This window comes from Castanea sativa, chromosome 2 (genome assembly GCF_040712315.1).
Source record: "Castanea sativa cultivar Marrone di Chiusa Pesio chromosome 2, ASM4071231v1".
Lineage (NCBI taxonomy): Eukaryota > Viridiplantae > Streptophyta > Magnoliopsida > Fagales > Fagaceae > Castanea > Castanea sativa.
This window is the reverse complement of record NC_134014.1, coordinates 43798599-43823254: the sequence shown is the minus strand read 5'-3', so window position 1 is coordinate 43823254 and position 24656 is coordinate 43798599. Positions and strand designations below refer to the sequence as shown.

The 24656-nt window shown below is 40.1% G+C and overlaps 1 protein-coding gene across 3 annotated transcripts; it reads right to left on the bottom strand.

The window, feature by feature from the left end:
• Positions 1-1252: 1252 nt before the first annotated feature.
• LOC142625576 (putative RNA-binding protein C660.15) lies at positions 1253-9852 on the bottom strand. 3 transcript variants are annotated; one of them, XM_075799213.1, is made up of 14 exons: positions 9702-9852; positions 9365-9514; positions 9160-9249; positions 4175-4240; positions 3946-4011; positions 3733-3818; positions 3570-3615; positions 3336-3390; positions 2691-2771; positions 2467-2598; positions 2253-2380; positions 2064-2168; positions 1822-1968; positions 1253-1567 (listed from the first exon to the last, which is right to left on the bottom strand). In XM_075799213.1, exons 2-14 carry the CDS (start codon positions 9380-9382, stop codon positions 1505-1507), a joined length of 1083 nt encoding a protein of 360 aa, XP_075655328.1. In that variant the 5' UTR covers positions 9383-9514; positions 9702-9852; the 3' UTR covers positions 1253-1504. The 3 variants fall into 3 exon arrangements, with proteins under 3 accessions (XP_075655328.1, XP_075655330.1, XP_075655329.1); XM_075799215.1 differs by having other exon boundaries at positions 1828-1968; XM_075799214.1 differs by having other exon boundaries at positions 9365-9535; positions 9702-9831.
• Positions 9853-24656: the final 14804 nt, after the last annotated feature.

Sequence of the window (24656 nt, the reverse complement as noted above, 5' to 3'; positions counted from 1 at the left end):
GATTTTTGAACTTATTTAGACCTTGTAACACATCCTAGTGAGCATGATCTATTAAAAACTTAAGAAAATAATGAAATATTCCATATCATCCTAAAAGATCTCTATTTTTTATTTTTTTTCCTTATGTATTTCTCTTTACTGTTTCTTGCTACTTAATGCATATATATTCTTTGTATGTTAGTATGTATGTGTTGTAGGTCCCACACTTTGTGCACCACTTGGTTCAGAATCAGCCCAACTTAGCTGCGATGAACCAAGTCTATTCCCTTAAAAACATAAAGCTTCACACCCAAGATCCTCGTCCTTTTACTTGGGCTTGTGAGCTATTTTTATAAATTAAAAAAAAAAAAAAAACCCACACAGAATCCTAGCTTGCGCGCAAGCTAGCTTGAGGTGGGTTTCAATCAAGTCAGTCTCAACTCTCCTACCCCAAAATTATTGAACCACAGTGCGGCAAAAAGCAGTCCAGCCTAAAAATACAAAAAGGCCCACCACAAAGATATAATGCAACGTTTACTTAATGGCTTATTTGGATTGAAAAAGAGGAAGAGTATCAAAGTTGGTCGTAAATTCCAGTCAATTCTATTCTACTCCATCTAAACTGGCTATAATCTCTAGTTGAGAAAGGCATACTGGTAAAGGGAGAAAGTAGAAGACCCCAGCAAAAGCATAGGTTAACAATGTTAGAATGTTGCATTATGAAGAATGTGATCAGCTGGCTCATCTTTCAGAAAATAACGCTTTAGAAGGTACACGTGATATAGCTATGGTGAAAAGAAACCGATAAATCATGTGAAATTTGCCACTTGCCACGAATGGCAGTCATAATGTCACTAGGAATTTATGTGATCGTTACATTTGACAACCCTATCACATGGGGATGGGGGTGGAACCCCAAACCCAGGCCACAAGCTGCAACATGTAACGAGCTCGATCTAAATGATGGTTCTACCAGTTATGGCACTGGGTGTTCTTCTCGGTAATGAGACATGAACACAATACATGCAGCTGATTTTGTGCTGGAAGAACTCTGCTCAACCCTGCAGGCCACACCGGCTCTGCTTGGGCTCTACCCTTGTTAAATAATGGAACAATTCAGACACCACAGACCAAACCGAGAACACTGACACAACCAACAGAACAGAACAATCACCTCCTGATTATTTACAACGCAACATTGGAATTTGGATAACACAATAATTAGTTACTAAACGTGACAGGCAAATAGCCAACCGCGGGTACTGCAGATAGGTGAACCAAACACAACGGATCACTTTGGTTTTATTGATTCGAACAATTTTTCAAAACATAAGGGCAGGTTCCAACCTATGTTCACCAGCACATTACATATATAAATGCATTGAGATGGGTGCATAAACATGAGTCTATAACCCATTAGGTCATGAACATCCTAATAGTATATTTAAGTTATACAATTTAACACAAAATGCAATGCATTTTTAAAATCTGAGAAGCAATGTGCAAGTTCTCCAGGCCAAACTCTTTAGTATGGCCTATACCTCCAATCTGCTCTTGATGGTCTGGCACTGCCAATTCCATAGCCCCACTGCAAAACAAAGATGGCATCATATAAGACATTACTAAATAGCAAAAAATAGTAACAATAACAGACATGCCTGAGAACTGTTCATTTATTAATTGCAGAATACATTAAGAACTAAGCATTAAATAAATAAAACCTACTTTTCTTCACAGAAAAAACTGTCTTGTTCCAAAGATTACAAAAGTATCAACAGAAGACAACTACTAGATCTGGAATATTTTGCAAATATTGCTACATTAAGAGATCAATATACATACACTCACGTCATCGAAATCCAGGCTTCCATACATCCTGCCATAAGTGCGAATGGGACCGCCATAGCCTCCAAAGGATTCAGCACTATTCATCATAAAATTTCCACTGGGACCAGCATCATCAAGAGGTGTGGCTGAATCTATTGCAACCTGCCAAGCAAGTTGAAAAGTCAAAACCCGGACATTCTACAACTGCTTAAGGATGGAAAATGGTTGCAATATAACAAAAGAATTCTATTTCATACCTGATGTCCACAAATTTCATGAGCCCTTCGAGATACACGATCTGCTACACCTTCTTCAGCAAAAGTTACAAAACCAAAACCCCGGTGTCCAGTTCTCTTAGGGTCCTATATTTATATGCATTTCACAAGATCTTCAGTTACCTTAAATCAAAATTTTCACTCATAATATGTAGGAAATAGTAATCTCACCTTGGGAACATAGACATCTAATATACGACCAAATCTACCAAAATACTGACGCAGATCTTCAGCGGATGCCTCCTGAGGAAGCCTACCAACAAAAATCTTTTTGCCCATTCCTCGAGAGGGCTCACCCCCTGGTCCAACATAATAAGGGAAAATTGACTGCATCAATTAATATAACTGGTATACATTTCACACATGTACATTCACTGGTACTTACTTCCATAAACAGGGCCTGGATGATCATATAAAGTAGGTGCACCAAGAGCTGCATATCTAGTGGCTGCGGAAATATAAGCATTGTATGCACCATATCCACCCTGTGCCACTCTGCCTATTGGCCTGAAGTCATCTTCCTGAGAATATAAATTATATAGCCTAATTTAGATTCAGGAAAAAAGCAGAAGGTGCAATTAAGAAAGAAAAGACTAGTCATACTGCCACTTGCCTTTGGTGTTGCTCGATCAACAACTACAGTTGAACCTCCTAATTCATGAGTTTCAGCCATCAAACTGTCCACAGATTCTGGAAGACCGGAAACAGATAATGCCAGTCATTTTGCAAATAATCTTGGTTTTTTTTTTTTTTCTTAAGAGAATACTAACAGGGTAAAGCTATCTCATGTTCTAGTGTAGTTTTTCTTTTATTGGTGAGCTATACACACACACACCTAGTGGGTCTTAAACCCACAAGACCATGACCTCATCCTCCACCTTGTTCTTCAAAGGGGAGGAGCTGACATTTGAGCCGAAGCTCATACCTTCTAGTATAGTCAAATTATAATATTTTAGAAATCAAGATTGTCAATAGAAATCACTTAAAAAGCAGATACCTTAAATCCATTCACATTCGCCATCTCCCCTTTTTCTGGGGCTTGCTGGGGGAGGGGGGGGGGGGGGAGTTATTTCTAGGATTTCATATATGGTAATAGACTGACCTTTATATCTCACAGACCAATGATAAAAATTCAAAAACATCTCTTCTTTTGTAGAACAATAATTATCAGGAAGGTAAGATTATGATATTCAAAGAACCAAATGTCATACAAAAACTAGCTGTATAGCATCAAGTTAAGTAAGATGGTCTGACCTGCATTTTCAAAGGTGATAAACCCGATTCCACGATGCATTTTTGAGCCTTGATCCTACAGAACAAAGACATCAATTACATCTTGTTGATTACAACCAGAGCAATCATTGCAATATAAATTTGAGTGTGTGTGTGTGTGTGTGTGTGTGTGCGCGCGTGCGTGTGTGTGTGTGTGCACGTGCGTGTGTGTGAGTGAGAGAGAGAGAGAGAGAGAGAGAGAGAGAGAGAGGAGACCTTAGGCATGTACAAGTCCGTTATCTCACCATATTTCTCAAAATGACTGGTAGAAAAAAGAAGGTTAGAGACCAACATGTTTCCTCAACATACTCATGCTATAAAATTAGCAAAGGTATGACAAAGTAAAGTATCTTGATAATCTAGCAATCAACTCCATTACCTTCGGAAGGTTGCTTCCGTCACAGATTGTGGGATCCTGGCAACAAAGATCCTGGTAACTTTCTTTGCTGGTGCTCTCATTTCCTCCTGCCAAAAGAAACCATCACATATAATTGTCAGCAGAAAATTACAATTGGATCTCATGAGGAAAAAGTGAGAGAATGGAAATCGCAATAACAAATAAAATGACTAATTTTAAATTCTATAATGCAACCTTCGGGGTAGCCACTTTAACTTCCAGAATTCTGTTGCCAAGAAAGTGCTCACTTGATAATGCATTCTGTAGCCAGAAAGACATCATTCATCAAACATTATCATAGACATAATACATATTCAAATTTGTACAACTTCAATAGTTGTCTAATCAATCAAAAATATCCTGCTAAAAAAAGATAAGTAAAGAACACAACACAAATTCTAATCAATTCTAAATTTGTACTGACCTTCGCATCTTCATCTGATGCAAATGTTACATATCCAAAACCACGAGACCGGCCTGTTGACCGCTCCTAAATCATAAAAACAAATAGAATTGCATTACTTTTTAAAATAAATGGGGAAAAAGAAGAAGCAAATATTAAAATTTTGTACAGTTTACGTATAAAAGTATTTATGGAAAATGCAATCTCCAAATTGCCCATCCCTGAGGAATAGAGTACAATTAAATTTGAATAAAAAATTTTCCTGAGGACAATCAAGAAGCCTCCTAAAGGTCCAATTCTAGCCATTTTGTTAAATCAAAGGCTCAACCATATCCTGGTCTAGTCTCTACCTCTTTCACATAAACCACTTCTTATGACAGCCTAACTAATGACCATGTAATATTTCAAATGTAATTGAGATGCAGCATACAACATCCTTTTACATTTGATCTAGTGAGGAACAAAAATGATTTTAGTCAACTTTCTCTGACAATTATTCAATCCACATAAAGCTTTCATGCATAAGCAGGAATTTCACACGTTGGGTGGTAAGCTATGATGCTCAACTGTAGAAATAAGTGTAAAAGTACTGGACAATGCTAAGACATGTTGTCTGATGTTGTTGTCAAATGTCTCTATTGTATATATCAAATTAAATCCATGATTATTTGTTCTTGTATGATTTTGAATTGAATGTAGAAGGAAGTAAAAGATGTATCAAATCGAACATCTACTACTAGAAAAATAACTAAATATGTTCACTGGTCACTTCCATTATGAGAGAAATTAAATTTGTGGAGTTAAGAGTTGAGGGTCCCAGTGCCATTTCCTTATATTTGAATCCATAAAATGCCTTTTCCACTGAAAATGAAATTTAAATATTTCACACAATTATTTTGCATGAATTCTTCAATACAGAAACCAATTTCAGCCAAAATTTAATCCATACAAAAACTAAACACAAAGAGGAAGCAGGAAACCACAATCTGCTGTAACTGATAAAGCAAGTCCAACCGAAGAAATAGACAAACAGAAGTATTAAACTTTGATAACACAAGTTCATAGGAAACGCAAAAAATACTAGAAAACCCAGAAATCCCATTGATTCCTCTAATCCATATACTCTAAAAGCCGTATCTACAAGAAATCATCTTAAGCTAAGGTTGTGCACTAGCCAATAAAAAAAATCCACCAGGAAAAAATCAAGACCAAGCTTAGGCAGAAAGAAGTCATGGAAAACTTGGGAAGAAGGAAAATAAATTAATTATGCCTGGTTGGACAGAAAGTAAGGAAGCACATGCAGTAAGAGTGAAGGAAGTGATTGCATGTGGATGAGGGTTTATACACAATTACCTGCATTAGGCAGGATTTGGGTGCATGGGGACACTGTGGAACTAGGAAGCACAGACACGGATATGGGTATAGGTATGACACAACGATATGACAATTTCTGAAAAATTAGGATACGACATGACAGGAATGCATGTTTAATTAATTATTACATATATTTTTTTTATATATTGTTAAGCAATTATTTTTCATGTATTGTTAAACATATATCAATTCAGAGCAATAATATATAATAAAGTGAATCCATGGCTTCTAAACAATGTTTAGAGAATACAATTAATTTTTCCAAAAAAAAAAAAATCCTAACCCATCAAATACTAATAGGACCATCATTTATTAAAGAAAATTATTATTGTTTGGCCGGACACATTTGGGACACGCATGCAGCCCATTTTGCCATGTCCATGCTTCCTAGCTAAGGGAGTGACAGTGTCCTCATTGTATCAATTTGACCAGGTAATTCAGTATCAGGTGGAAGACAAGCAAGGGTTTTTTAGATGGCTTTTGTTCATTAAGGCGTGCTTCAAACAATAAAGTGCAAGGACGACAGCAATGGACCATTCGGAGTCCTTTAAAGTTCAGATTGAAGCTAAACCATGGTTGATCACAGGTGATTTTAATGTGGTCAAGATTATTGGGACGTCTTTATTCAATAACAAGGTAATGGAACACAGTTTTGTGTGTAACTTCTTCGCGCGGGGCAACAAAGAAGATGGTGGTAAATTTGTAGCCTAGAAGTTGGACAGAGTGCTAGGGAATGTAGAGTAGCTAACAGCTTTCAATTAATCTCCCGTTGAATTCTTAGCTCCAGGGGTTTCAGACCATTCACCAGCTGTAATCTCAATTGGTGCTAAGCAAAACTATGGCCCTAAACCCTTCATATTCATCAACTTTTGGTCTGGGCAATTCTTGAATAGATGAAGGAACCTTTCAGTGGCAGCTTGGTGGGACATTTTAAGACTGGTGGAGGATTGAGATAAGGAGGTCCTTTGTCTCCTTATTTGTTTGTGATAGCAATCGAGATATTCACAAGATTAATGCAGCAGAAAGTGCAGCCTCCTATGTTATTCAAATTTCATCTTAAGTTCCCTAAATTTACAGCTTACCTCAGCTTTGCTGATGATCTAATTAATTTCTCAGGTGCTGATTTGGACTCAATTAAGTTCATTAAAGATGAGTTGGATGAATTCAAAAATATCTCTGGATTGTTTGCAAACTCATTGAAAAAAAGTTTTTTTGTGCTTACATGCAATCTCAGATTTGAAGAAACAACTGCAAGCTATTTTGACATTCAAAGAGGGCAGACTTCTAGTGATATACTCAGGAGTTCCCTCGACATTTGCAAAGCCTAATGCTTCTTACTGCAAACCTCTTATTGATAGAATTACAGCTAAAATAAGTTATTGGTGTCCCTTTGGCACTTGCTCATTTGGCTTTTTGTTGATTGCATTTTGCTGAAAGTTTGTTAAGTATAGTTGTACCAAAAAAAGTGAGGCTTAAAAATTTGTACATAAGCAAAGAAACTAAAAGGCTAAACAAAAAAATTGATGGCAAATAGACACTTGGTCCATCTATGCATCTCTCATTTGCTAGAAGACTGAGGTTGGTTCAATCATTTTTTATGGCCTCCAGATGTATTGGTCCAGCCTTTTAAAGGTGGTTCAAAACTTACAACTATTGAGCAAAAGTTTGATAATTTCCTTTGGAAAGGCAATGATGATCCAGCCAAATGTACTAAAGTGGCATGGGAGCTTGTGTGTTGTCCAAAAAACGGAGGGCTGGGTTTGAAAAGAAGTGAATAGTGGAACAATGATGCAATCATGAGGCATATCTAGAACCTATTTGCTCAGACAAGTTCTTTATGGGTGGCCTGGTTCAATTGAACCCTTTAAAAAGAAATGAGTTTCTAGGGTGTAAATGCACCTCAAGATGGTAAATGGGGATGCAGGAAGATTTTGAATTTAAGAAACATTACAAGATCTCTTTGAAGTTTAAAGTGCGCCATGGTTGTAATATTTTCTTATGGCAGAACTAGTAGCATCCAAATGGAACTTTTTCTTCAGGTATGGAAGGTTGTGTACAATACAGCTAGTAGCATAGATGCTAGGTTGTCTGGTGTGTTTCATGATGAGGTTTGGCCATGGTTGTAATAATTTTTTATGGTAGGACTAGTGGCACCCGGATGGTGTTCTTGCTTCAGAAGTACGGATTTAGGATTGCATATGCTACAACTAGCAGCATAGGCGCTAAGTTGTCCAGTTTTTCATGATGTGGTTTGGATGTGGAAACCGGCAAGGTCAAAAGAGCTGGTTTCTATCAAAAGCAAGCCATTAAAGTAGGGGAAGCAGATAGAGCTATTGGGATCCCATGTAAGTCAAGTAAATATGCTTAATACAAAGACTTGGATAGCATCAGATGCAGATTTCCAGATATGAGTTGGTGGAAGGTGCTACAGTTCTCTAGAATTATTCCTAGACATGCTTTTATTGGTTGTCTTGCCATTACAAATAGATTGGCTACTAGAGACAGAATGGTGCAAAAGGGATATTGCACCATTGGACCATTCTGTCTCTAGTAGACAACTATAAAGGAGACCAAGCTCCATGCAGAAGTATAATTGAGAGTAGGAACCAACTGATTTTAATGGCCTTTTGCTAAAAGAATCTGGAATTTTATTGTGCATTTTTGTTTTATCAAGAACATTAAGTTGTTGGCATGATATATTACGGTTTGGGGGAAGGAAAATCTGAGGGAAAAAGTTTGACGGTTCAAAATTTGCAGGTTTGCTTTGTAGGAGGCAATATATCAAAATTTGGCAAAAGGATTATGTGGATTATTAGTTAAATGGGAAGTCAAAAACACAGTGGAAGCAACAAGGATCAACTGCAATTCACTCCTAAATAGGGCTATTTGCTGCAGATGGGGGGATTTCTCTTTCTGTTATAAGTAGGATATCTATTGTAATAAACTTGCTAGGGTCTTAAGGATGGGAATGGGAATTGGTGATTTTGGCTAAGTGCAGTGGTATGAGAATTAGGGGAATTTGACTTGGTTCTAGGTAGTCACCTGAACCTAGAGAGAGTAGAGGAATTTGCATCATTGATCATTACAAAAATTGTTACATGGCTCATAGTATTCATACTAGTGATCTTACAAAGTGGGTATCAAGAAAAGCTCAAGATTGTCCCTTTAACTAACTAACAACTAGTAACTAGCTAACAAACAATTATTGTGCTCATCTAGCTCTTTGTTTTTGATTATCCAATAGTTACAACAGGGGTAGGGGAGATTCAAACTCTGGCTCCTCTCATAAAGAAGAGCAGGTAATGCCACTGAGCTTTGCAATCTTGGCTTGTCAAACTCTGGTAATCTTATCAATTCATTCACACGGTGTGCCTTCTTCACAAGTGTCCTTCCTAGTCGGGTTGAGCTTGACTTGTTGCACTCAGGTTTGGGTTCATTACATTTGTTTAGCCATTCTTTATATTGGTGTTAGTTCTTTTTCTTTTTTTCATTTTGAAGTTGTAATTGTGCTGTAGAGTTTGTTTGTTAATAACATTTCTCATTCAAAAAACAAAAGAAATCCAGACCAAGCTTTGGCAAAAGAAAATATCAAAGATCAAGCAGTGGGATTAAAAATCAAAGCTTGAGCTAACCTTCATGACAATGCAATCCTCCAAATCGCCAAATTTGCTCATATATTCTTTCAAACCCTCCGTATCCACATCCCATGGAATACCCAGAACCTATCATCCAAACATTTACAACCACACATAATTAATAACCAAAAAATAAATGAAAAATTTTTTCTCCTATAACTACAAAATTGAATGAATTATGAAAAAGAAAATAATCACTAACCACGAGCTTTCGATCCATGGAGAAGGAATTGGTGAAAGTAAAGAGAAGCAAGAAACCCTAACACAATAAAAAGAAGAAACGTCCTCTCCTCAGTCCTCACCACTCTCTCTCTAAATCTCTCACACTCTATTTCTCTTTCTCTGCTCAGCCCTGCACATGATAAGCACACCTCTTTCTCACAACACACATACGTCAAATACCAAATCAAACTCACCATTTTTGCTAAGCTTTTTTTGGGGGTTTTTTTTTTTTTTTTTAACAGCCCAAAGTAAAAAACCAAAAAATAGAGAAAAACTTGTTAGTTTTCGCGTTTTCATGAATTGACGCGCTCACTGACCTTACTTTTCTGGGAAAACCCTAACGCAGTGCAAAAGGCAAGCTCTCGCCTCTCGTCTCTCGTCTCTGTGTCTCTTTCTTACCTCTGTTTTTCTCTCTCTCGTTCGCACGCACGCGTAGCTCAAGACCTTCTCTTCTCGCTCTCGAGGATTGAAACGGTGCCGTCCCTTTTTCCCTTTTAAAAGGGACTTGCGATTGAGAACGAATCCGGTGCTTCGCCTTAGCAATTTCTGCGCAATATCACCAGCTGGCCCAATAATAAAACGCCAAGTAATAAAAGAAAGACACCTCAATTTTTAAATTTTATAAGTAATTGGTGGATGACAAGAACATGGTAAATAAATGAATTAGATTTTTTTTGTGTGATTAGTAAACAATAAGTATTTAAAGTTTATCCTTTGTAACACTCTTTCTTTCTCTCTCTACCTACGCTATCTGGATAATTAAAAATATATATTACAAATTTATTATATTATTTTTATAAACTAATGTAATAATAAATATGATTGGTGAATTTTAAAAATACGCTAAGTGTGCGTTTGGATTGCATGTTCAACCCAAATTCAGCGTTTGCGTTTTTGACTGGGTCCCACGATATTGTTCACGACCCAGCCAAAAACACAAAAACGGGCATATTAATGCTTTTTTGGGTTTCACGGTACTATTCATACTTTTAAAAATTATTTTACTACAGTGTTTTTCGCAAATAAGCGGTATCCAAACAAACCTTAAATAAATGTTGACTTGCTTTTTATGATTGATGACACTGGGTTATGTATGATAGAATTTGTAATTAGGATTTGTGTTTGACACATCAGTTTATAGAGTTACTATTAAGGTGTGTTTTTAATAAATTGGTGTTTTATGGTATGTTTGGAATGAATGGCGAGGCTCCCTCCACCTTGTGAAAAAGATTGAATAACACCTAATGAGGACATGTACCATATCAAGTGCATACGCGTAGCTATCAAATCTACAATTTCTCAACCAAAAAAAAAAACTATCAAATCTACAATAGCTTAGGCATTTAACTCTTCTTCAATGATTGTTAAGTATGAGTTTTTATACAATAATATATCATGTTCCTAAATGCATTCTATGATTTTAGAGGAGGTTTCCAGTTTGGCATTTCAAGCATTTTTGGATTTTTTTTTTTTAATGATTTTTCCTATTTTTTGGCTTCAAAAATCATTAAAAAAATTTGTTAAATCTAGCCTCCAAATTTTGACAAGTTGAAGGTTATATTTTTCTTAGCATGTGTGCAAAAAACCAGGGTAAGATTTGAAGAATTACTCCAAAAAAGACTTAAATATATGATAGGGTATTGTAAGTGGCAGAGTGGTCTTGCTACTATGATCCACTAAGATTTAGCCATGTGTCCTCAAATCCCCCCCCCCCTCCTCAAATCCCTTATCTCATCAAAACTCTTTACCCCGTTCTGTCCGAAAGTTAAACCCGATTGGTAGCCTGCCCTTGCTTGGCTGCGTGACATATCTAAAAGTTCTTAACATTAGAACTTATTTGTTTTTGAATGGTCAAAATTCTCATTTTGCCCTTACTTCATGAAATGACTATTTTGCCCTTGAAACGAGGTTAAAGGAAAATTATAAATGTGGCATCTACACAAATTCTATTTTAATAATAAATTAACCCAATTTGTCAATCATGGATCACCAATTTGCCATCATAAATTTATTAGAAGTCTTGAAACTAAAAATTCTAATTTTATATGCGAAAGAAGAAAAATTGCATTTAAAAAATGATCAACAAAAAGTTACCATTTTTTTTTTAACACTTTTCAGGATAGACGGGCTAAACTAAAGAAAAATTCAACAGAATTAGCATTTCCATTTTTATAGACCAATCAAAATTGCCCTTTGAAATTATAATTGCCTCAAAATGTACAATATACGTACCATTTTCTCAAAAGGTCCAATATATGAACCCTCTTTTGAAAACATGCTTCATAAAGTATTTTAATAGTTCATAAAATTGAAAATTATTAGTACTAGGATTTGAACTGGCACTTCCTTACGCTATCACAGTTTCGACCATGGTTAGATGACCTTAATTCGACCTCAAAAATCTTGATCATCTCTTTTCTGATTTCTTGAAAGGTTTCAAAACTATGAAAATTATTCCATCCAAACAAACTCTTATAGTTCCAAATTTAATGCATTTTTTCTCCAAATCCCCCATTCCAAATATAAGAAGCACCTTGTCTACTTCTAATAGCCATCAACTACTCCATAAACTTTTCGTAGGTGACACATAAATGTAGCTTTCTATACGAAACAATCCACAAAGTCATGCACTGAAAGAATCAATAACAAGGATCAAAAGATTCAAAACCATGGCCGACGACTATTTGACTACGTACAAAGCTTTGAGTTTGAGATGAACCTTTCTTGAAGAGAAATAGAGATTAAAAAAAAATTGTTTGCAGCAGCTAAGGTTTCAAAGTTTCAAACGGTACAAAAGTTTAAATAGTAATATAATTGGGCAGATTTGGTTGATTAAGCCCTTTCCCTCTCTTAGCAAGGTGTGTTCATTAATCTTGCAAGAAGAGAAGAGGAGAAGCATAGGCAACACTGTTAATGCAATTCAGTAATTGGATCATGTTACTATGTATGTGAATGGTAATAGATCTTTTCAAGGTAATCAAAGGTCATGCTCGAAACAATTGAGGCAAAGGGGGCAAATTCAAGAAGGAGAGGCCAGTTTGCACTTATTGTGGCTTTACTGATCACATAGCAGATAAATGCTACAAATTTCATGGATACCCTCCAGGGTATAAATCAAAAGGTGGAAGTAAGCCCATGGCTAATCAAGTTAAAGGAAGTTTTGGTTTTGATGGTCTTCCTAATGTTCAATCTAGTGGTGCTACTCAGTCTGATATTGGTTTTCAGACAGCTTTGCAGACTCCTTTTGGTGTTTCACAATCAACTCTTGGAGGCCCTTTTGGTGGTCTTGGTTTTCAGAATTGTCAACAGTCCACTCAGCCTCAATGTCCAATCTCTCAGGTTCAACGTGAACAACTTCTCAATTTTTTGAAGGCTCATACAGCATCAATTTCAGGTTTTGGAACTCAAAATGGCATTGGTGCTCAAACTGCTTCATAGGTTGCATCAATGATGGCACATGTTCTTCCACTTATTGCAGCTACTGACTTTCCTACAGCTGCTTTTGCTTCATTCTCTTCTTCCAACTTCTTAGGTAATCCCTTCTGGATTCCACCCAATTTATCTCATTCTATTTTTTCAATGCAAGTTGTAAGGACACAATTCAAATTCCCAAACCACGACTGAGAGGAAAATGGGCTTGAAAGGCCTTTCTTCACAATGAATTTGTAAAGGATGGGTTTGTAATTTAGATTTCAAGGATGGCTTAGACAATTACAAAAAGAACGGGTTTTGGGCCCAATGGAACAAAACAAAGAATCGTTTGCAAAGAGTAAGACTGAGAATTCCTCCTCGGACTGTTTCTGAGGATAGTTTCTAATAGTATTTCTCAAGTTTGGATACAAATATTGATTATCATACACTTTTTCTTTCTCAAAAAGCCTCCCCTTGCTTCGTATGCCTTCCCTCCTATTTATACTCCTCCTCTTCTCTTCATCATCTTCCACTTTATGGTTGCAATCCTCATTTTTGGATACTTGTCCCATCCATTCTTCCCTAAAGCCCGCTGGGATTTGGGACCAAGTTCCAAGCTCTATGCTCAGGTCCCATCCTTCCATCTATACAGTCAGCGTATCAATTACAGAGTCTTTAATATATGGGCGGTGGTAGCAGCTTTACTTTAGACATTCCACCGCTCTTTCTACTGTCCTCCACGTATACTGTGTATCCTCGGCTTAACATTCCGAGGACAAATCTACTCCTCGGACGGTATGGGACACTTAAATACTCCACGATCATTTTGATGTTTTCGAATTTGGGTTTCTAGCCCAAAAGACCTCGTTGGGCCGTCCTTCATAAATTACTGGGCCCAATACCCCTACAATAGCCCCTCGAGATTCTTTATTTTTCTTTCACCTCGGGAGGAAAATAGGATCTCGACTTAAAAGACCCTTCTACCCTGCAGAATCCTGGAATACTACTAACGGAAATAACTTCTGAATTACCCATCGCGTGTTCCCGATGCTTCGGTATGCGAAACGCCCCCGAATTTATTATTGGCGCTTCCATGTCCCCCACGTTTCATTGATATGACACATATCCAACGGTCGAGAGCGATTCCTGTGTTGAGGCGGGAATTCGCCCGCTTCAAAACACCTTTTGTCATATAAATACTAATTTTCTTCAAAATTCTTCACACTACAGAAACCTCATAACGTACCTGCCACACTTTCCATCTCCCTGTACTCTCTCTTTCTATCAAGTACCCTGTCCGAGGTGACGTGCTTTCTTCTTTTTTTAAAAGTAAGTTCTTCAATACTCTTTCCCCTCCTTATCAACTTTTTGTTTCTTTTGTTTCTTTTGTTTCTTTTTCTTCCCCGTCTTCTCTTTTTCACTGTGTCTTTCATCCTCGGCGTAGTTAGTTTTCTTCACACCCCCCTTTTTTCAAAAAAAGAATGGGTAGATTTGCGTCCCTGGTAGATTCAAACGAAAAAATAGAGCAGTTTAAGGTTAAGTACAAAATTCCCTCAGATGTATCCATTAGGTACTGTAACGAGGAAGAGTATTATACAAAAAGAAAAACGGGGGAAGTTGTAATCCCGATGATTGCGTTCATCGAAGGGGGAATGAAAATCCCCATGGGAACCGTGACTAGGGATTATCTTAAGGCTTTTAGATTAGCTCCCACCCAGTGCGCCCCAAATGTCTTTAGGATCCTAGGTTCCATAGATGCCTTAAATGAGAAGATGAACCTAGGGCTCACTCACCACGACGTGAACTGGGTTTACAACCTCCATTACCTAAGCAAAAAAGACGAGTATTACCTAAAATCTAGATACCCAGAAGTTAGGCTAATTCAATGTCTGCCTGAATCAAATAAGGGCCTAAAAAATAACTTCCTGATCATATCAGGAAATTGGCACGACGACCTCCCCTGTCCGACAAGGGAAGGGACTCCAGGTGAAATTTCTTTTACATACTATTATCCTCTGTCTTTTTACTTATTCTTACCCTCTTTTACTTGGATAACTCTACAGATCCAGACGCCGCGGATCGTCATCCCAATCTCGTTGACTTCGGACGGTTGGATAGGATCCTACAAGTTGAGGTTTTCGTGCACACTGACGGCCAACTCCGAGCAGCTCATCTGATCCTCGGCTACACTCCGATATCCAAAGCTTTTCAGGCGCCGAAGTGCGTGATCAAAGCCCACGATCCTCGTCTTCCTCGGATCAGTGTTGCCGTTGAAGGTTTCTTGCTACCGGAGGGGACTACCATTCCTCAAGGCACCTTGGTCACCCAACCAATCCAACCACCATAATTCGTTCCAGTTGGGATTCCCACAGTTCCTTTCTCCACAAAATTAACCCTTGGTGAAGCCGCGTCTTCCCACTCTACTGTAAAGGAAGAAGAAGAAGAAATAGTTGAGGTATCAGATTCCGAGGACGAGTTTGAGGTTTTTAATCAACCCTACTCTCCTGAAGATTCAACTTCCATCCTCGGCACCTCTACCCAAATCTCAGAGGCTACTACTGAAGAATTTGACAATATGGGCATTCAACGAAAGATTAAGCCCAGCCTAAAGGATGTCCTTGAGGGCGCTGACAAGGGACCTAAAGTCCAAGAACCACCAAAAGAGGTGCGCCCTCGGACTCAAGAAAAGGGTGCTGACAAAGGCCCTGAAGCTAGGCTTCCTCCTCCTCCTCCATCCTCCCAAACTCAACGCACCAACATAGCTGATCTCAAAAGAAAAAGGGATCAGCCGAAAGGAAAGGAAGTGGTGGAAGTAGGAAAGGGCTCTGTTTCCAAGGAGCCCGAGGTGGAAAAGGGTGGAAAGCAGGCCCGTACTATGCAGACTAGGTCGGAAAGAAGAACCGACCAACAGGTGGTCGTGCGTGCCCCTGTATGGCTCCCTGACATGTCTATGGACGACGAGGTCATTACCGTGGATGCGTCCATTAGAAATTCCGATGAAGGGACAGCTGCATGCGTCGCGGATGCATTGGAGCAGGCGCTGTTACTCCCCGAGGATATGGTTGAGCTGAGAAAGAAAAGGGACCATACCGTCTTCATGACTTTGAAGAAGGAGCTTGCAATGGTAAGTTTTCTTTCTCTAAAACCTTGGCTTTTGTTTTTATTTCCTATATATATATATATATATATATGTCTAATTTTTATATGTTTTGTTCGTAGGCCGTTCAATCTGCCCATAGGGCAGAGGAGATTGCCATCAACTCCTACAAATCTCTGAGGGCCGAGGAAGCCAGGCGTGAAACCGCCCAAAAGATCTCGGACCTTCACAAGAAGAAACTGCAGGAGGTCACAGCAAAGTTGGCCAAGGCAGAGAGTGATAAGGCAGGCTTGGAGGCTGATCTGAAGACAACGGCTAATCAAGCCGAGGATCAGCGCCTAAAGCTCCGTGAAGCCGACAATAACCTCTCAGCAGCACGAAGGCTCGTAGAGGATCTCAAGAAAGATCTGAACGAGTCTGAGAAGGCCAAAGAGGAAGCCATCAAGGGCAAAGAGGAAGCCATTGAGGAAAAGAAAAAGGCTGAAAAAGCAAAAGAAGAGGCCGAGATCTCAAGGGACCAAGCCGAACAAGACGGTTATGATATAGGCGTGAAGGAGGTCACCGAAACCTTCAAGGCTCAGGTTCCCGAGGTATGTAGGCATTACTGCCTCCAAGTGTGGAATGAGGCACTTTCCCAAGCTGGGGTTGATGCCTCTTCCACTCTTTGGAAAGCAGAGAATGTCTACTATCCTCCCGCAATTCGCGCTTCTTCCATTCCTGAAGCTGCCCAAGAAGCTGCCCAGGGATCATCTGAGGACAAGGGGGTGATTTGGTTGAAGATTCAACTCTTCCTGAAGATGCTCCTAAGCAAGTTGATCCAGTACAAGAAAAGGCGCTTGAAGACGTACAGCCCTCAAGTGACTTTCAGGAATCTTCGAAGGATGAGTTGGGTGATCAAGCTAATCCAATACCCTTGATAGATGATCCCAAAGGCAAAGGAATTGCCGCTGAGTCCTCGGTCCAGCTTCCATCTCCTAAAGACGCCAAAGGCCCTCTGAAGATCAAGTTGAAACAATGAATGCCTGCTGCCTTTCTCTTTTTTTTTTTTCTTTTTTTTTTATTTTATCTCTAAGTGTAATTTCTAAATGTGATTGAAAAAGTAATTTATTTTGAATTTAATATAAGCATGAATGTTGTTTTACTTGTTTAGATGATTCTTACTTTTTTGCTCTGTTTTGATCATATCATTCCATAAATACCATCTCTTTGTCTTTTACCAAAGTTATTAGCAACAACTTGAATTGAAATTGATACTCCAGGAAGGTTTAATTATGCCGGGAACTACATTAAGTGATGCATTTTAGGTATTTGATTCTTCATTTTGGATCTCTAGTTGTACTATGTAAAAATAAGGCATATGGTCTTTTGATTTAGACATGCAAAGATCTGATACTTAGACGAATAAATTTAAAATGTTAATTTTCCCAAAGTAGATGATCCGAGGACCAGACGTAACTTAGGTTATGTTTAACACTTAGTAAAGAATATCAATTTAGACGAGGTATGTGGTCCGAGGATCTGTGCATACCAAGCTCAAATTTCTGATACTTAGACGAACGAAGATAATGAATATAATGTAGTTTACCACAAAAAACGGCCGAAGTGCCTTTTATTTAATAATAGTACCTTCGTAGATTATTTACATTCCAGGGACGTTGTACAACACGTTCGTCCAAATCTTCCAGATTGTAGGCCCCTATTCCTGCGACCGAAGTAATACGATAAGGTCCTTCCCAAATTGGGCCCCAATTTTCCCCACGCAGATTCTTCGTCGTACCCAAAACTTTCCTTAACACTAAGTCACCAGTGTCCAAGAGGTCGAAGTTTCACATGAGAATCATATCTCTCGCTTCGAGCTTATGCTGATAATAAGCTAGTTGAACCATGGCGTTTTCTCGTCGTTCCTCACCTTTGTTTAAGTTGCGCATTAATAGATCATCATTGCTATCTCGAAATGAAAGAGCTTTTCCTCGTGTCGGGAACCCAGCTTCTAATGGTATTACTCGCTCGGCTCCATAAGTCATGGCGAAAGGTGTTTCACCCGTGGATCTTCGTGGTGTAGTTCGATACGTCCACAAGACGTGTGGCGCTCTTCCACCCACTTCCCCTTGGCGTCACCCAACCTCTTTTTGAGTCCGCTCACTATTACTTTGTTGACAGCCTCGCCTGCCCATTTCCTTGGGGATAAGCCGGAGTGGAATATCTATTCGTAATGCCCGTATCACGCGTATTTTCGAAAGGCTTTGCTATCAAATTGTAAACCGTTATCTCAAATGAGAGTACGAGGGATGCCGAACCCGGTAACGATATTCTTCCATACAAACTTTTTTGCTTCCATGTCTCGATATTTGATAATGGCTCAGCCTTCAACCCATTTGGTGAAATAACTGCTCCCACGAGAAGCCACCGCCGTTTCCCCGTTGCTTCGGGGAAGGGCCCAACAATGTCCAAGCCCCATCGAGCAAAAGGCCATGGGCTAGATAGAGGATTCAGTGACTCCCCGTTGATGTATATTTGGAGCGAACCTTTGACATTGGTCGCACTTCTTTGCATAATCTTGCGCTTCTCTCTCGCATATTTGGCCACTAATAGCCCCGAGTAAGGGCTCGTGAGCTCAAGACCTTCCCCCGTGTGACTTCCACAAATCCCTTCGTGTAACTCTTCCAAAGTAGCTCCGTTGCCTCTGGGTGTATACATAACAAATATGGTCCGAAAAGGAACGTTTGTACAATTTCTCGGTCCCTGATAACCAAAAACGAAAGTGGCTTTCCCGCGAACTTTATCTCAGCTCTCACTTTTCTCCAGTGTGATGTCATTTCTGAGAAATGTTACTATTTGATCCATCCAACTAGGCCCACTTCCTAATTTGGAGAATTTGAGTGGAGTTACCGTCCGTCCCAGCCGGGTTTCAACAGATCTTCAACAAGGATAATTCGTGGTAGACTTTCGTGCCGAGGACGTTGCGAGCGTGGCTAATGAGCTCCGCATGGGTATTGCCACATCCGGATACATGCAATAGTAAAAAAGACTCAAATTTAGATTGCATATACCTCGACCCGAGTTAGGTACTCTCGCATCTCGGAATCCCTTGCTTCTAGCTTCCCTTCTACTTGGCCTACCACCAATAAGCGTTGAATCCGAGAACATTTGGCACCGTCTTTCCTCCCATTTTATGAACCATGTTCATCCCCGCGAGGACGGCCTCATACTCGCTTCGTTGTTGGTGGCCGAGAATCCTAATCTCAAAGATTTCTCAAAAGTAATTCCCTCTCGGGGATATCAAAACTAGTCCTATACCCGATCCCTCTCGATTTGCCGCTCCATCAACATGGACTTTCCATAATGGAGGCCCTTCACACGAAATCATGCCTACTGATTTTTTACCCATGCCTTTCTTGATAGTCTTCTAACGAAGGCTCGGCAGGAAATTCCGCCACAAGGTCCGCGATGACCTGTCCCTTTATAGAGGTGCGAGGCATATACTTGATATCGAAAGCTCCTAGGACAGCTTCCCCATTTGGCAATTCTTCCCATATAATCTCGCACTTCGTAGAATTGATTTAAGAGGGAGTCATGTAAGAACAACAACCGTACGAGACCGGAAGTAATGGGGAAGTCTTCGTGTAGCATGTACCACCGCCAAGATAGCTTTCTCCAAGTGGTAAATAACTCAGCTGCCGTGTGAGATTTACTTACATAATAAACCGGTCTCTGGATGTTATTGTCATCTCGGATAAGAACCAAACTAACTGCATGGTTGGCCACCGCAATATATGCAAACAGAATTTCATCCACTTCTGGTCGAGACATAACTGGTGGTCGCGAGAGATATTCTTTTAGCTGTTGGAAAGCCACTGCGCACTCCTCGGTCCATTCAAAACCTTTCCATTTATTTAATAATTGAAAGAAAGGTCTGCATCTGTCCGCGGACCGAGATATAAATCGGTTGAGAGCAGCAGTCATACCTGTTAGCCTTTGCACTTCTTTAGGATTCCGAGGTGGGTGTAAGTTGTTTATTGCCTTAACCTGAGCAGGATTCACTTCACACCGAAAGAGCATTTAGAGGCATTGAGCCGCAATTTATATTCTCTTAGCTTCTGAAAAGTGTTGCTCAGATCTTCCAGATGTGCAGAAACTTCTTTACTCTTTACCACCATATCATCCACGTATACCTCAATAGTTTTTCCAAGCTGGGCCTCAAACATTCTCGTCATCATCCTTTGGTAGGTAGCCCCTGCGTTTTTCAAACCAAAGGGCATTACCTTATAGTGATAATTCCCTGTCGGAGTGACGAATGCAGTCTTCTCCTGGTCCTCAACGGCCAAAGGTATCTGGTGATAACATTGGAAAGCGTCAAGAAAACTCATCCGAGGATGTCCAACAGTAGCGTCAACCAATTGATCAATCCGAGACATCGAGAATGAGTCCTTCGGGCAAGCTTTGTTTAAATCTGTGAAGTCTACACAAACTCTCCACTTCCCATTCTTCTTTTTCACCACCACCGTATGGGCTAACCATTCAGGATAAAACACTTCTTTGATAGTCCCTGCCTCTTTGAGTTTGAGCACTTCCTCTTTTACGGCTTCAGAATGTTCTTTGGAGGACCTCCGAGGTGGTTGCCTCCTCGGCACTACAGTTGGATTGACCTTTAAATGAGTCTGGTTCTGGTCGACGCAGAATTGCAACCGTGACACATTGTCGAGCCACAGACTGACTCCCAAGTAACTCCACCACCTGGTCTCCAGAATGAAATTTGACTTTGACATGCAAGGTTGAGGAAACAGCCCCTAACGCATGCAGCCAAGGTCTTGCCACAATAGCTGTATAGGGAGAATAAGCATCGACCACGATGAAATCTACGTCTACCACCTCCGGACCAGATTGCACAGTACGCCTAATTTGTCCCTTCGGGAACGACAGCTCTCCCTTCGAAGCTTATCAAGGGTGAGTCATACGGCATAAGATCTTCAACTCTTAATTCCAAGCCTCTAAATAGGTCGTGGTACATGATATCCGCGCCATCGCCTTGATCAACCATTACCCTCTTTACATCATAGTTCCCTATTCGAGGGTTACCACTAAGGCATCATCACGAGGCCGGATGGTCCCCATCTTGTCCTCTTCAGAGAAACTTAGGACCGGCAGATACTTGCCTTAATCCTCTTCGGCCGATCCCGTGACTCCTCGCCAATGTTCGAGCCACTAACATTACCCCGAAAGGAGCCGAGCCTACCCTACCAGTGTGCAAAATGACATTGATAGTACCTGTAGAGGTCCTGGATGAAGGACCGTCGTGGTTCGCCACTCTTGACGGTTCCTCGCCCGTCGGGTTCGGTAGTAACCGGCTTCACTTTCCCTCTTTAACCAATTGTTCCAGCATGATTCCACAAAGTGCGATAATCCCCTGGTATGACCTCTCTCCCCGGTGATAATGGCAAGGGAGATTTTGGTTTGCGTCTCAAAGTGGTCCCCCGCCATTTTATTTGGCCATTTGAAAAAAGGCTCATGCCTTATTTTCTCCAACAATGTCGCTTCACCGCCTTCCGAAGACGGTGTTGACCACTTCGTGGGGGTATGTGACCACTTTGCCCGGAAAATCCCGCGTGTGCCTATTGTTGTTGTATCGGTCCGACCCGAAATCCCTCCTTTCGCGGGATAACCTTCGCCTTGCCTTTTCCCCCGCCGCCGATCTTCCTCAACCCTTTTGTACTCGTCGATGCGATCCATCAGCCGACGTACGCTTCGACAGGTTTCTTCATTAAGGATTTCCTCAAGTCATGCTCCGTTGGTAGGCCGACCTTGAAGGTCCTTATTGCTACATCGTCAAAGTCTCCGTCAATTTCGTTGAACATTTCCCAATACCGGTCCGAATATGTTTTCAGGGTTTCCCCTTCCCTCATGGCCATGGATAGTAAAGAATCTAATGGACGAGGAACTCTACTGCACGTGATAAAGCGAGAACCAAATGCCCTAGTAAGCTCTTTGAAAGAATCAATGGAGCCTGCCCTTAAGCCGTCAAACCATCTCATGGCTACGGGCCCTAGGCTAGAAGGAAAAATCTTGCATAACAAAGTTTCATTCCTGGAATGCACTGCCATTCTCTGGCTGAAATGGCTTACGTGCTCCACAGGATCCATCCGACCATTGTAAAGAGTGAAGGCCGGTTGTGTGAAGTGCCGAGGCAACCTTCCTTCTTCCAATCTGCGCGCGAAGGGTGATCTGGAGATTTGGTGTAATGCTCTTCCCATTGCGTCATTTCCTAAGCCCCTAGGGGGGTAGTCTCTGCCACGCCTCCCATGCAGATTGTCTTCTTCGAAAGAGACATATTCACCTGGGGGAGTTCTGGATCTCTGCCCGTAATTGTCATCCTCGGATCCTTCCGAAGAGGGGTCAGAGACCGGAGGAGTTCTCCTTCGCCTTTCGTGGCGCAATCTCCTCCTTAGGCCGTCAATCTCCTTCTGCATGGCCCTGGCATTTCTTTCATAAGGAGCTCTGCTTCCTCCTTGCGAATGACTTGCACTTCTGATGGTGTGTGTAGTATGTACACTTCCTTCTCGGTTCTCTCCGTGATCAGGATGCAAGGAGTGATCCTCACGCTGAGAGCCTACGGACTCCGCACTGCGTTGTGGTCCTGATCCTACCATGATGTCCTAAACTTCCTTAAAGACTAAATTCCCACAGACGGCGCCAATTGTAAGGACACAATTCAAATTCCCAAACCACGACTGGGAGGAAAATGGGCTTGAAAGGCCTTTCTTCACAATGAATTTGTAGAGGATGGGTTTGTAATTTAGATTTCAAGGATGGCTTAGAAAATTACAAAAAGAACGGGCTTTGGGCCCAATGGAACAAAACAAAGAATCGTTTGCAAAGAGTAAGACTGAGAATTCCTCCTCGGACTGTTTCCGAGGATAGTTTCTAATAGTATTTCTCAAGTTTGGATACAAATATTGATCATCATACCCTTTTTCTTTCTCAAAAAGCCTCCCATTTCTTCGTATGCCTTCCCTCCTATTTATACTCTTTCTCTTCTCTTCATCATCTTCCACTTTATGGTTGCAATCCTCATTTTTGGATACTTGTCCCATCCATTCTTCCCTAAAGCCCGCTGAGATTTGGGACCAAGTTCCAAGCTCTATACTAGGGTCATCCTTCCATCTATACAGTCAGCGTATCAATTACAGAGTCTTTAATATATGGGCGGTGGTAGCAGCTTTACTTTAGACATTCCACCGCTCTTTCTACTGTCCTCCACGTATACTGTGTATCCTCGGCTTAACATTCCAAGGACAAATCTACTCCTCGGACGGTATGGGACACTTGAATACTCCACGATCATTTTGATGTTTTCGGATTTGGGTTTCTAGCCCAAAAGACCTCGTTGGGCCGTCCTTCATAAATTACTGGGCCCAATACCCCTACACAAGTCATTAATAGAAATGTTTTTCAGTCTAACACTTGAATCATTGACACTGGGGCCACTGATCACATGGTACACTCAATGTCTCAATTCACCATAATTACATCTATTGTCCATTCTTGTGTTTATTTACCAAATGGGAAAAAGGCTGTAGTAACACACATTGGCACTATGCAAATTTCTTCTACACTCACACTCACAAGTGTCTTATGTGTTCCATCCTTCAGTTTCAATCTTATTTCAGTTAGAAAACTCACTAAGAACAAACTTTGTTGCCTAATTATCCTTGGTGATTGGTGTTTCATCCAGGACCTTGCTCAATGGAGCATGATTGGCCTAGGTAAGGAAAGCAATGGTCTATATTTGCTACAAGATTCTATTGATCAACCAGCTTCAGCTTCTCTAGCCAGCAATGTCAGTCACATCTCTTCTTCAGATTTGTGGCATTCTAAATTAGGACACCCTTCTTTTTCAAAACTTCAATTGTTGAAGCAATTTGTAGATATTGATGTCCCAAATAAGGCATCTTGTTGTGATTGCCATTTTTCAAAACAAAAAGGCTTTGTTTTCCTTCTAGCACTCATGTAACTAGTAAGCCTTTTGAATTGATACATTGTGACCTATGGGGTCCCTTTTTCACTAGTACTATTGATGGGTACAAATATTTTTTGACTATTGTGGATGACTTTACTAGATATACATGAGTTTGCTTGCTTAAACACAAATCTAAAACTCAATCTCTATTTCCTAAATTTGCAACAATGGTTTCTACTCAATTTGATTGCAAGATCAAAACCATTAGAAATGACAATGGCATAGAGTTTTTCTTAAAAGTTTTTTTTTTTTTTTAACTCTAATGGTATTTTGCATCAGCTATCATGTGTTGATACTCCTCAACAGAATGCCATTGTTGAGAGGAAGCATCAACACATCCTCAATGCTGCAAGGGCATTGAAGTTTCAGTCAAAGATCCCTTTGTGTTTTTAGGGTGACTGCATCTTAACAGCATTTCACCTCATCAACAGGATTCCTTCTAAACCCTTACGTAACAAGAGTCCCTATGAAATGCTTTTTAATTCCTCCCTTTCTTATCACCATTTAAGGAGTTTTGGCTACTTGTGTTTAATTTCCACCTTATCTCATAATAGGCACAAGTTTGCACCTAGGGCCAGAAAATGTGTGTTTCTTGGTTATCCTCATGGCATTAAAGGTTATAAGGTTCTTGATATTCAATTCAATTCTATCCATATTTCTCAAGACATTGTCTTTTATGAACACATTTTTCCTTATGTTGAGTGTTTTCAACCTTCCACTTCCTATTTGGATGATTTTGTTTTTCCTCAC